The sequence below is a fragment of the Mesocricetus auratus genome, unplaced genomic scaffold (genome assembly GCF_017639785.1).
Source record: "Mesocricetus auratus isolate SY011 unplaced genomic scaffold, BCM_Maur_2.0 Super-Scaffold_15014, whole genome shotgun sequence".
Classification (NCBI taxonomy): domain Eukaryota; kingdom Metazoa; phylum Chordata; class Mammalia; order Rodentia; family Cricetidae; genus Mesocricetus; species Mesocricetus auratus.
Genome location: NW_024429186.1, coordinates 4,841,731 through 4,856,605, shown reverse-complemented (window position 1 = coordinate 4,856,605; position 14,875 = coordinate 4,841,731). Strand labels below are relative to the sequence as shown.

The 14,875-nt window shown below is 38.7% G+C and overlaps 1 pseudogene and 1 gene segment (V, D, J or C); both read right to left on the bottom strand.

Moving 5' to 3' along the window:
• Positions 1–5,439: 5,439 nt before the first annotated feature.
• Positions 5,440–5,926, bottom strand: LOC110339717 (annotated as a pseudogene).
• A 5,948-nt stretch (positions 5,927–11,874) lies between these two features.
• LOC101843295 lies at positions 11,875–12,490 on the bottom strand. The segment is given in 2 exon segments: positions 11,875–12,260; positions 12,355–12,490. Coding segments are annotated over 2 exon segments (432 nt in total).
• Positions 12,491–14,875: the final 2,385 nt, after the last annotated feature.

Below are 14,875 nucleotides of genomic sequence, written 5' to 3'. Positions count from 1 at the left end.
CACTAGCTGCTCCTCACACTGGACACCTGTAATACAAGAGAATGCGGGTCAGGAAAACATGACCCACATCCACTGTCCCTCTAACTATTGTCCACTTCTTACTCATGCACCCACACACTCAGAAACTTTTGTACCCATAAATGACCTTTTAAAAGAGATACAAAGAAAATGCAGCTGAGCCACAACTTCATGGTGAGAGGCCTGTGTTCAGTACTGATCCCTGAATGGAAAGACCAGGGAAGTCCGGACTTGGATCCTCTGATAGAATTTAGTGTCAGGTCTGGGCTGCTTTTCATGAGTAGAAGGAGGACAAATTTGCATTTCTTCCTGCTATATAATCTTGATAGTGTGAAGCAGCAGAGGAGGCAGTTATTAGTAAAGAAGGCAAAGGATAAATAGATGAGGTAGGTAGCTGGAACGGTGTTAAAATGGTATGTGTTTGTGTGTGTGTGTGTTTGTGTGTGTGTGTGTCTTCACTATTTTGTCCTTTAAACATGTACAAAACCATTTCTGCTTCAGAATAATAATAAAACAGCATTTTGAACATTTAAATAGAATTGATAGTAAGCTGAGTTAATGTTGAATATAAATGCTAAAATCAACAAAACTCTATTGAGGACTGAATTCAGTAGTGCAGCATGCACAAGTGTCTAGACTTGATCCCTTTTTCTGATGAATAGATGCTGAACAATTATGACACTTCTCCAGATTTAACTATCTTAAGTGACAAAACTATTCAAATACAAAGTTTACCCAATGTTTGAAGCAAGTCATCATTTTGTTGGGGTGTGCTTATCATCCTTAAGCACCAACTCACCTTTAATCTTAATGCCCTTAATAGAAGAACGGTTCATGTCTGGGTTATCCAAGGATTCTCTTGCTATTTTTCTAGGCTATGTTCAGGTATCCTTCCATCTAACTTCCCTTGAAGATGTGGCAGTTCCATACAGTTTGGGCAATAAGTCATAGGATGAGTTATCTTTAAATACTGACATTCTACATGAGAAGAAGAAGATGAGTTATAAATCTTTCACTTGTTGAATTTATTCTATATGAAAGAAGCAAACTCACAATGACTTTCAATCCTGTGAATTGTGGCACTACTGTTCCTATAATTTTCACAGAAAATTAACTAAAGTTCAAAGAAATAACAACAGGTATGGGTTGGATTGCTTTTGAAACTTCAGGGGAAAAGAAAAATTCTCCTTAGGGTGACTGGTGTGTCCCCCATATTTATAGGGAAAACATGCTAAGTGAGAGGAAACAAGCCATGAAGACATGAAGACATGGAAAAAACACCATTGTTGGCCATTCTCTGTACCTGTTCTTTGGATTTCTGCAATTAGTGATGTGTGAGCACTATGTGATATCTTTCAAGACCTCCAGAAGGGTTGCTAACAGTGTTATAATTGAATATATTGAAGTTTAATTTCTAATTTTCAAGAATTAGCATATTTATTTTTAGAATTTCCATAATAATTCCGCTTTTACCAGAATTGCAACTGGTAATTTTGTGTAGTCACCGTTATTTGGCATTTACTTTGTTGCACAAAAACATTCTGATTTGAGTGAAATGTATTAAAGGCACACTTTACATCTTCTACTCCCTGACATCTAAGAATATTGAACATTATTTCGTATTCTTCACAGAACCATCTGTGGTTAATTTTTCTATATAATGATTTTCTTATTTGGTTTTTGTGATTTATTCATTTATCTATTCAAGCTACTAATATCCATCAAACGCACACTTGAAAATGACTATCTCTTGTTTTCTTGTAAACATTTAAAAACATTTACTACTATTAGCCATCAAGTAATGCCAACTTAATTATTCTTCATGCAACAAGTCCTTCCAGATCATCTCCATAACAACTCCCAAATAAATCTACACCCGTTCTTGCTCTCCCTTGATAAAAGAGAAACCAGCATCTAAAAATAATAAAATAAATCATGATACAAAAAAACCAACAATCTGGCTAGGACAAAACAAAGGGAAAAGAGGAACCAGGGAAAGGCAAAAGCAAAACACAAGACACGGAGATAGGCACGTTCTCACAAACATAGAAGTTCAATAAAGACAAAATTGGAAACTATAATGTATGAGCTAAATACCTGTAAAGAAAGAAACTACTGTGACAAAACATTGTCTGTCAACCTCAAAAGATGCTACTGAGTTTATTTTGTGTTGGCTTCTACTGCTGGTCATGGAACCTGTCCTTAAGATTGCTTTGTGTTACCAGTTATTCAGTCTTAGGAAAAGATTTATTCTGTCCTCTGCAAGTGGTAATCAATTGGGGATAACATCTGTGTTAGGGATGGAGGCTCATGTTCACTTCCCGTCTAAGCACTAGGGTAACATCTGTCCCTGTGCACAACATCACAGTCTCTCTGGGAGATCATGTCTCAGTCTTTATTTGTTTAGAAAGCTCCTTTCCCCTGTGACTCTCACAATCTTTCTGCCTCATCTTCAGAATTCCAAGAGCCCGGCAGGAAGGAATTTCGTGGATATATTGCATTCAGGACTGGGTGTTCCAAGGTTTCTTACTTCCTTCATTTATTCCAACAGTGGGTCTCCGCATTTGTTCCTGTCTGCTGCAGGAGGGAACTTCTCTGACTGAGCAAGACATTGATCTCTGTATAAGTATTACAGGCTGTCATTACAAGCCATATCATCGCTATGATCCCTTAGCAGAATGGGAGCATTTGTTTTCCCTTGGGTTCCTGGACAACCTAATATCAGGTCTGTGTGTACATCTCCATATACATGTATATGAAAGTTATCAAAAATTTCACATCTCACATATAAAAGTCATGTCAAAAACTTATCAAAAACCTGTCAATTAAAATTATTGGATATGGGTTCAGTCTTACAGAGTCAACCTGAAAAGCAGTAAGAATTGTTGGTTAGTCCTACAAAAGACATTCTGCATGGGTCAAAATCAGAAACATAAACACCAACCTGGCAACAAATATTTTGACTTATGGTGAAATCACAACTATGAGACATAAATAAAATTTATAACTCTATCCTAAATTATATTTATCCTTATAATATCTCACCCCCTCAAAATATTTAAAGTTCAGATGGAGATTACAGAGATCCACAACAGATAAACATGCAGAGAACAAGTGACCTCAGGATGGTCAAATACACTGCATACATCTTCAAAGTATATCCTTCACATCAGACATAGGAACAACGCTGGAAGATAGGAGATTAAGACTGCAAAATCTAGAGGACCACGATGCCACTGTGAGATGGTATCTTCTAGACAGAAGAGGAATGCTGGACCCATGAAATCCCAACAACAATATTGCTGTCTAAACAGGAAATCAATAGTAGAGGGGGAAACATCAGTTCCAAAACCATAAATGAAAAGCTATGGATAATACGTGTCTACTAAAAGTGAATCATTAGTTGTCTATAAGGGCAGTCTCCCTGATAAATTATTCATTCCCAAGTAAACAACTGTAATCACATGTATATGCATAATGATAAATGGGCTTAATAGACTAAATACTGACAGAATCATATGCACTTAGAGAGTAATTAAAGATGGAACAGTCATTAATTTGAGAATGAGGAAGGGATGGCTTTGAAAGGCATTTGACTGGGGATATTGATGGATACAGCAATTTGATAGAAAATATCAAAAAAATTCAAACAAAATATTTTTTTATTTTTAAACCTATCTTATTGTAAATACAAATCACAGTTAAAATCAACAAGGAAATCTCCTCTCACACGGAAGCTCACTGTGAATGCTCTGAGATCAGTGTTGCATGTTGAAGGGAAAGACCTGGAAATGCAGGACTGTACTTCTCAGCCAGAGCCACAGAGTCAGTGCTGGGCTCTTTATTTATGAACATAGGGAACCCTTTTCTGCATTTCCTGCTGCAGAATGAGCTCTATGATGGAAGACTTTAATTTAATACCTAAATTCAACTTTCGTAAATCATTGTTATTCCTTCTAAAAACATTATTATAATGGACTCCATGGCACAAAAATGCAGAGGGGTCTCTGTGGTCCAAAACACAGTAAGACATTATATTATATCACAAATATGTGACAAATGTGGGATAATATTTAATTATTCCTCAGTTGTTCAGTTTTGACTCTTTCACCTGCTTGGGATATTTTTGGCTAATGCTTCCATCATAGACTTTCTCTACTGGAAATGAGGACTCTTCTATCTTGTCACCCTCAGCAAGGAGTTACTTAATAATGAATGTGTGCGGTACATGGATGGTTTTCCTTATTATCCTCACAATCAGGAATGAACATTTGTCGATGTTCAATACATATTTTGTCAATTGAATATCTTCTCATACAAATACTGTTGAGTGAAAATGTTTGATTTCTACTGATAAAGAGGATATGATGGGAAAACAAAAACTGTTTTCTCCTTTGCTTTGAGGTAGGATTAGTGTGGGGCCTCTTGGATAGAAGATACCTTGAACCACACTTTCTTAAGGCAAGCTTCAGTTGCAGGTGGGAAGTTATCTGGAAGAATGACATCTTGTCTCAGAGAGGCCAGGGAACTGAGTCTTAGAGTTCACTGCTCTGTAAGACATATATCTCTCATTTACCCCAAAGTGGCTCTAGATGGAAAAATAACATGGTAAGTCCTTCATCTATGCAATATTTATATTTTGAATTAGCAGAAATATTTCCAGATAAACCATGCATTTTTAATTTTTTAGATTCTCTGAAAGGAGATGGAAGAAATTATCAGGGAAACTGGGACAGACCACTTTCCCACAATCATCCGCAATGGGCACAAGAAATTCAGCCTGATCTCAGCTGATTATAATGTGAGTGACTCCCATTAATATTGAGAATTAAGGTCAGAGGTTGTTCTAGATGAACAAACTATAGTAGTATATATGATGATGATGGAATATATTCATTAAGTAGCAGAAAAAGGTTCAAGTATGTTACTAAAGTGCACAGTTCACGGGGAAATATACATATGTGAGACCAGTTAGGGTATACACACAGTGTGCCTGTTCCGAATTCCCCTAATACCTAATGCTGACCTAATCAGAATATTTTAGGATTTTCCTTGAATCTCATGAAGCAGAAGCCACATCAACACCTAGGACCTTCATTAAAATTTGTCCCGGTGACATCAGCAGACATTTCTGTGATTTTTAGCATTTTGTACATTTAGCTGGTGTGTTTGTGTCAGTGTGTGTGTGTGTGTGTGTGTGTGTGTGTGTGTGTGTGTGTAGGAAAACAGAACTCTATTTTGGCCTTCCTTACAGACCATGTGTATGGAGAGCATTATGGGAAATCATTAGAAGGAGAGCCAGCTGAGACTGAGAACCCAGGGACACTCAGTTACATCTGCACCTGTTCCTGCAATGTGCTGGTTTTCCATGTGTGATCTGTGCCCCCCTCTTGATTCTGAGCGCTCCTGCAGGGGAGGTTGTCAGTGTTCACAGTGAAGTCCTCTCACTGTGTCTCTAGTACAGTGATAAATGCCGGTGTCATCGGCTATTAAGCTGTTCATTTGCAGGTAGACACTGCTCCCCGGAGATGGTGAATCTGCCAATCATGGAGTCTGCATATTCTCTTCCATAATTATTACCTTTTTTAAATTCTACCACCCCACTCCAGCCCCTTCCCTGGATGATGCCAGATGCAGTACATCCAGGCACTACTGAAGGTGAATCCAGAGGCTGCACAGAAGAGGTTTAGGGACTTTCCAGGCTGCACAAAGCCTCCCCCAGACTCCACCAACTGCACTTCACACTTAACACCTGCAAACATAGAAAATCCTTTCTGTCAGAAAACTAACACAATATATCCATCATTTCTCTTATTTACAGCAACTCACCACATTAAGCATCTCTTATTACAAATAAATTACCTTGTAAAAATGGAACAAGGAAAACCCAGCACAATTCCAACTCCATGCCGAATGTTTCTGTATGATCTGTGATGACCACAGAATGGGAGGACCTGTGAGTCCAGAGCTGTAGGGTCAAGCTGCTTTTCATGATTACAGAAGGAGAAGGATATAATTTGCATGTCCCCTGAAATACATGAGTTGAGAGATGTGAGCCTTAGGCAACAGAGTTAATGGTTCAGATGTCTGAGATGAAATAAGGGTGAAGGTGGCATTTATAGCATCTAGTGTCACTGATGGTCCTGTGGACATGACTAAGTTAGTAGAAAATATATTTTCAAGATAGTGTTGATCTGTGTTCATTTCCACAACTGCATGGATAAAGAAATTATGGAAGCAAAAGAAATCTATGTATGTCTTATGTTTGGGATACATGACACTGTGTCTAAGAAAATAAAGTTATCCGGAAAGAAATTGAACCATATCTTATAGCAAATTTGCAGGAACTTTCACAATAGAGCAGAATCTCAGTCGACTTCAATTCAGAGACTTGAAGTGGAAGATTCCCTGGCCTTCTTGTCAACCCATAATTTCCAGTTAGAGGAAGACAAGGATATTTTATAAAATCACTGCTATTCCAAGCACTATTTCATACTCAATATAGGTTTGTATAATCTTTAACATGGAGTTGGCCTAGGGGATTCATGCCTGTCACAATGTATTCCCTATGAGGTTGCATACATATTGGGAACATGGCATTCATTTTTGTCATAGGAATGGAACTTCTGCTAGAGAAACATGCAGAAATAAATGTTCTGCATAAAAAGACATCTAGCCCTTGAGTTTATCAGGTACCACAACATTTATTCTAAACCAAATGGTCTTTAGAATAAACATGATCAAACATGAACTGTGAGAGGTGACACTGTGTCAGTGTTGGTGCTTGTTTTATAAAAGTTGGAGATGGTAGGTCAAGGTACTGGTAATGGAAGTGAGTACATAAGGGCACAATAGAAAATTGTATGATCTCAGAACCTATCTCACTTAACATGCACTTATATTGAATCACCATATAAATTCTGTGAAAAAATTATTTAACAACACCGTTAATCAACATGCCATTATTACAGCTGTAGGGTGAAAAGGACCAAGGAACAACACCCTATCTCTGACTTGAACCTAAGTTATGTGCTCTTCCATGCTTCTGACTAAAGGCTATTGAATGTGTGTTTTTATGTATGTTATGATAAGTGCTTTATGAAGACACAAAATATGGATTTGAATATAACTTATAAAATAAATATCCAGAATTGTTGAAGAGATCGTACGGATATTGTTTGATAAATAAAGTCTGTAGTACTGTTTAGCATTTGAGTTCCTTGGAGTCACTAACAAGGAATCACCCTCGTAAAAATGTGTTAAATGATTCTTTATGTATCTCTTATTCATTTTTCCATGGGATACTTTCTCTGTTGTCCAATAAATAAAGATTTTTGTTCATGTTTCTCACTCACATGAATATATGCACTCTCTCAATAATATGTACACACAATACACATACACACACACACAGAGGGAGGGAGAGAGAGAGAGAGTGAGAGAGATGGAGAGAGGAAGAACAGATTCAGACTGATAGAAATGAAAGATAGTAACAAAGTAGACACAGGGAGCATGAAGTAGAGAACTTAAATCTGCCCTTATTCTTGGCCTAATGACATCAACGGGATATTTTTGATCCTTTCCTTAATGTGACATGGAATGTTTACTTCTAAATCTGAGTTTATTGTGAATGTGTTTAAATCTACAACTTCTTGAATCTTGAGTGGGAAATCACTAATTAAATAAATCTACTCAGTTTGGTGCCCTGAGTTGGGGACATCTAATGTGTCAGTGGGGCATTTTGGAGCACTCAGCTTCAGAAAAGTGTAGAATAAAATCAGAAGAGGGAAGATCTCTTGGTGAGGATATTAACTTTAGTCATCACTGTTATCAAAAGCATCGGGGGTCTGCACATTTACCATAAGCTTTTCCCCCATCTGCCTGTGTGGAATAGAGTTCCCAGAGTAAAGGGAGACTCACACTCATGTCTGAAGCATTTTTGCCCTAAGGAAGCCTTCTGTTTTTCCATGTTTCTCCTCCTCTATATAGTTCAACTGTATTCCACTTCAGTTTCTCCACAAAGAAACCAGGGCTTTTGGGGATCCGGCCACACATCTGACTTCCCACTCTGACTCCCAAATTTTTTTCACTGTGGTTATCTCTGCCCCTTAAGCACCACTATTTCTAAGTGTCTTAACTGAGGTTATGTTCGTGCATTCTTGGGAATTACCATAGCACCTATTTTCAACCTAATCCCATATTGTCTCTCTCTATGAAGACATGTCTTTCATTGCTCTTCTACTGCATCCCTACTCCCTCAAACATCCTGCTTCCTGATGCTCTCATCTTCCCTCCTTTATCCCTAACCATCCTCACCAATCTCTAGTTTACCCAGTTGATCTCAACTAATTTACCTTCAGGAATATTTTCTTGATCCCAAACTTTTTGGCCTACTCCCAGACAAATGACAATTAATGCCATACATACACTGCTCTGTGAAAATGAAGATAAACTTTTCTTGTTCATATACCAAACTACACCTTCCTTCCATGCCCACACTGCACTATTGAGTCTTAGGTATGGCTCTTGGTAGAAAATCATTACAGCTGAGAAAATTCTATGTGACTTGGCTGGCTTTTTAGGATGAAAATCCACTTTAACATACCTGGAGACCTCATATTTATGTCCTTCTTTTTTATGAAAGAACGTTATACTATGAGTTTCCATGGTGGGGACAGATCTTATCAATGAAGAATCAGCTGTCCTGTGCAGGTTCTGTGGGACTTAAACAATTCTGTATGCTGTGCCACTTTGTATGTGATATAATGGTGAGCAATTATAGGCATAGATTTAAAAGTTTGCTTCTTCACTATAACTTTACAAGAAAAAGATAGGGAAATTTCACCTTCATAGTGCCTACCTATAATAATTCTCAACTAGTACAGAGATTTCAGTGGAAGGTATTCCCACAAGGAATGTTAAATAGACTAACTTTCTACCTGTATATTTTGCAAAAACGCTTGGAAATAACTCATAAACAATTTTCAAAATCCATAATGTATCATTATGTGAATGACATATTGTTGGTTGATTTGAAAGCTGGTACGCTGGAAAAGATTTTTTAATATTCGTATTAATGCCTTGATATTTCCTGGTATCCATTGGGTCCATATCCACATTACCCACTCGTCTACAGAGTTACTACATATAATTACTGCATAACAAGTAACTCTGCCTAGGATAAATGAACATTTTGTTTTTAATGGACTTTTAAGACTTTTCAGGGAATCATGTATTTGGTATAGTCCAGCTGCCTTGAGAGACACATGGCATTGGATTTCAGGGTAGAATTTGTGGCTTGGGGGTCACTGTGTACTTTTCATTTCATAGAAGACAATACCCTTCCTCAGGCAGTGAAACTTCCAGGCCACTGCTGTTTCTCCATCTTCCCTAGAAATTTTGAATCACACAGAAGCATGACAAGAAAATTTTTCTTAGACAATAATGTTTTATGCCTGTATAACAACATGGTCATTGTATCCTGGAAAATATTATTGTAATATTTCCAGTATGTTTCCAGTATGTTTGTAAGCATTAGATCACAGAAGTGTTTACCTTCCTGACAACATATAGAGGTTGATGTTACTGCTTTAATATATGATTTCAAATCATTTGTCAAATATTACTACATTTATATGAAGATTTGTTATAATAAGTGTAGATTGTTTTTTAAATATTTTTATTATTTTAATTTTAAATAGCTTGCTTTACATGCCATTCTCAGTTCCCTCTCCCTCCTCTCCGCCCGCAAGCCCTCCTCCCCCCCCGCCATCCCTCCACATCCTCCCACCCTATTGACAATTCCTTCCAAATAGGGGATATCTAGTGTCTGTCATTTCACTCAGGGTAGGGTCCAGGCACTCCCCCTAATAGTCCAGGCAGAGAGAGCAACCCTCTTTGTGTTATGGACACACGATGTTTATTAGTATTCGAGGGATAAACACTGATCCACTGCTCAGGACCCCATAGGTAGCCCAGGCCTCCTCACTGACTTTCACATTCAGGGGTTCTGGATCAGTCCCATGCTGGCCTCCCAGCTGTCTGTCTGGTGTCCAAGAGCTCTCCCCTGTTTGGATCAGCTGTCTCTGCTGGTTTTGCCAGGCCATTCTTTCTGATACAGTGTTTCTCTGTGAATTTTTGGAGCCTATCCTTGCACTTGCTCTGTAGACCAGGATGGCCCCAAACTCAGAGAGATCCATCTCCCTCTGAGACCTAATTGCTGGGATTAAAATTGTGTGACAGCAACGGTGGCTACCTGTAGGTTTTATACCAAGTTAATGATGCTATAAAATGCCCCCCTCCTGTTCATGCGACTTGTTTGTCAACACAGAGTTATGAATGGTCAATGAAAGAGCAGAGATCTAATTACTGTGTGTCTAATTACTAACGTCATAATCCTAGTCATGGTGGTTTGATAACCCTTACTCAAGAATTTTGTCTGAGACATAGTGTGTGCCTGTATATTGCACTCTCATGCTTTGGGTTTCCCTTCTCCATGAAACTCTCCAAAATGAAGTATCTAAGAAAAGTCACCTTTGAAGGGAATGACTTCATGATGGAGCTGCACATTAAGTGCAATTATCTTCCATTGGAGAGAGGTAAATCCTTGTACCTAAGGGCTTAAACAGTCATATAATTACCTATGTCTTGTGTACATATTGATACTCACTTAATGGTCACCTTAGAATACAGTACACAAATGTGTATTTGTGTGGTCGTGAGAATTGTGTCAATGTAACACAAACTATGATCATCTGGGAACTGGAAAACTCAGTTGGAAAAATGTCCCCAACAGATAGGCCTCTGGGCAAGCTTAAAGTGGCATTTTTGTAATACTGGATTGGCACAAATTCCTTCATGCATATTTTTATATTTTACTTTATTGTTTTAAATTTCACTTTACATTCCAATCAAAGTTCTCCCTCCTACCTCTTCAACTGCTTCCCTTAGCTCCCACACTGCCCCATGTACCCCTTCCAACAGATAAGGGCTCAAATGGGGAGTCCACAAAGTCTGAAACATTAAGTTGGCCAGGACCCAGACCCTTCCCTTTGTGTTAAGTTTGATCATCATATATCTTCATAGAAAATGGCTCTTACAAGATAGCTAATGTACTGGGTCTTCTTGCCAGAAGCCCCTCAGACAACCCAATATTCAAAACTGTTTTGCACACATGGAGGACCTATATCTGTCCCATGGAGTCTCCACAGATGTTGGTCCAATGTTCATGAGTTCCCACGAGATTGGTCCAGCTTTTTCTGTAGATTTCTGATCTTGACCTCTATTGCTGATGTATTCCCTGCTCCCTCCCTTCAACTGTATTCCTGGAGTTTGGCCAGGCACCCGAACTGGTCTTTCCCTGTAATCATAATAGTGACTACTCCAACTATCTTCAAAGAGTCTTCATTCTGTAATTGATGGAACCAGACACAGATACTCAAAACCAAGCACCAGTACAAGTTCCTTTATATTTTTGAGGAAGGAAGTGAAGAATATTCCCTTTGAAACAGGGAAAGGGAGGTCGCTGAACAGGAAGATACTTTATGAAGACAGTATAAAGCCTACCAAAGAGAGTATCTGAAAAATTCATCCCTACTACCCTCTCTCATCAGCTTCTCACTTCTAATGACCCTTTCTATCCCCTCCATCTTTCATGTCTCTTCTATCCTGTCTTTCCTCCCCTCCTTCGCTGTCTTCTCGCCAACTTTCCTGTTTCCTTACTAAGTCTTTCCCTCTTCCTCATTCTCACTCACTCCCATATCCTTGAGTGTGATATAGAAAGGCAGCCCAGACACAGAGGAGTCCATCACTATTTGCCTCTCTGAACAGGCTCTTGTTTGACCACATCTCTGTGTGCTATTTGTGCCCTCTGCTGGTCCTTAGATCCCTGAAGGGAGGTTTGTGTCTGAGCTCACAGTAGCATTCGCTCACTGTGTCTCTTGCACAGTAATACATGGCTGTATCCTCAGACTTGAGACTGTTCATTTGCAGGTACATTGTCTTCTTGGCATTGTCTCTGGAGATGGTGAATCGGCCCTTAACAGTGTTGGCATACTCGATGTAACTACTGTCATAATTAATGAGTGACACCCACTCCAGTCCCTTCCCTGGAGCCTGGCGGACCCAGTGCATGCTATAGTCACTAAAGGTGAATCCGGAGGCTTCACAGGAAAGTTTCAGGGTCTTTCCAGGCTGCACTAAGCTTCCTCCAGACTCCATCAGCTGCACATCACAATGGAAACCTGCAAACACAGAGAATGGGAGTCAGAAAACTGCCACAGAAGCCATTTTTTCTCATGAGAACAGAATACATGGCATCTCAACTCCATGAGTTACCTTTTAAAATAAAGACACAGAAAGCAAAGATGAGCCCCAAGTTCATGGTCAGTGGTCTGCTCTGTGTTGATCACACAATGGTAGGATCTGGAAATTCAGACCTGGGCTCCTGGGCCAGAGCTGCATGGTCTGAGCACGGCTGTTTTTCATGGGTTCAGAGAGAAGCCTTATTTGCATGTCTTCCTCTTGTAGCCGGCTCTGGAGTTGGACCTTGGGAGAGGGATGTGATCAGAGCAGATATAAGACATCAGATTCACTCATGACCGGTGCAGACATTGACAGAGTAATACATCTCTGTGTACATATTTTCCATGTTAAGGATTCCCCACAATTTGCTTAGTTCCTTTTTAAGCATAGGCATATCACACACTGTGTTTCCTCACTATCATGTCCCCTTAACATTAGTGGGAAATTAAAAAAATCCACACAGAGTTATGTTTCCAGATATGTGCTCAGTCTAAACCTAATTATGGTGGACATGGCTTCTCCCTGAGGTGGATCATGGGCAGAGTAATATGTGCCCCTAGCAGAGCTCCTTCCCTGTGACAGGAACCCTTGAGACTTTCTGAATTTTACTGCTTTCTGAGAGATGCCGTTCTAGGGCCACAGGAAGTTTGCAAGTGAGGCATTCCATGTTACTACTTGTCTTTCTGTAACTGGTTGCCTTGGAGATAAGTATATATTTGCAGCATTATTTTACATCTTGAAGTTCTCACTATTATTACTTGATTGTACACAATTGGCCTTTACTTTTCCCAGATCACATCAGGCAAAACATGACTGTCTTCATGTCATCTTAGGTCAGTTTTTATTTCTCCATATTAATATAGTCAATTCAATGGGGACAGTTAATAAATTTTTATAGCACACAAATTTTGACATTAATACAGTGTTGTTTTTATTTTTCCACAGTCTCATTCTTCCTAACTGCACATCCCCTTTCTCTCATATACCCAACTTTTCCTTACAAAGTTCCAGTATTTTCCTTACAAAAATCCAGTTCTTTGCTCCACTTGTCCTTCACTGAAGATATCTTTTCCTGTCGTGACTTCCATTCTACCTCCAAAGCCTACAAAGCAGAATCCAGAACACCCAACAGTCCCAATCTCAAATTCATAATCTGGATTCTCTACATGACAGTAACTGCCTTTCCCAATCTTCAGTATGCTGTGTGATATAGGATTTACACTATCACTCAAGTTCCTCCAAGGCTAAGAGAAAGCCGAGGAAGAGGAGGTGGGAAGAATATATAGAGCAGATCACAGGGAGGATTGTTGCTAAATGTTGTCTTCTGGAAACGACAGGGTTATCACAATCATGAACTCTTCATGGCCTTTGTCATTTGTCACCTGTATAACACTAACTATGGTCAAGGCAGCCAAATGCTATTATAGATAGGGCTGATAATTTCTTGGCCCTACTTCTTAGTGAGGAACAGTTGGAAACATATTGTTCTGGACAAGCGATGGAGCCACTTGTTTTGGAGGTTATTGTCATTGTGCTTGATTCTACCCTCATGCACCTATGGTCAACACTAACTGTGCTTATATAAGTTTGTTAGAACTCTACTTGGGGAATATGTGGGGGATGTTGCTTAGAAAACTAAGACATAAGTGTCCTATTTTGTAGTATACATGCTGAGATACTCGAGGAAGGAAAATATTAAAATCTGTATATCTGATGTTTAAAACAGTAAAATCAGAAAGCAAATGATTAAGGGAGGTACTTCATACAAATAATTGAGTTGGCCACTTTATCTGGCACCACCATCCCACTCAACTAAGAACTGGTGAGATTTTTCCTTTACTTCTATAAAACACACATGAATTGCAAAATATCTACTCACATATGTTTACCTGTTACTTTACCCTAATGAGACAATATATCATCAAATAGAATTAGAGAAAAGCACTACAGGAATACCTGTCATTGTTTTCCTATCCTTTCAGGACACATTCTGTAAGAATACTTGTTCTGGTGTTGGGTTTTACACATGTGTCACCTGGGAATCATTTTTATTTATAATTCTCTAGAAGGAATCACAGCACACACTGAAGACAGGTGAATTTCAAATGTGTCTCCATACACTGTTGTTACTTCTGCTCTACGTAGGGGGGATCTTTGCCTGATCTTATTTGTTCAATAATGTGCATATGTGAAGTCATTTAATACATATTGCTAGATTTTCCATAATAATTTCTGTATATTATTGGTCTTAAGTGAAATCCTTGGGAGTAGAACTGAGAGTCATTGGCTCTGATACATTTTAGGTCCAACAAACGTTCCCTGCTCATCACATTTCAGGAGCAGCCAGTTTTTGTATAGTACATATGAGACCTTGATTCAAAATGTAGTATTTCAAAATTACCTTTCTCATTTTGATTACTAGTATTTGAAACATCACTACTCCCAGTTAAATTTTAGGACACTGTTTCTCTCATTCTAGAGACCAATTTCATTTTTCTTCTCAAGAGAAACTCATTCCTATCATTTGTCTAAGGTTTGAGGCATCAGAACAACT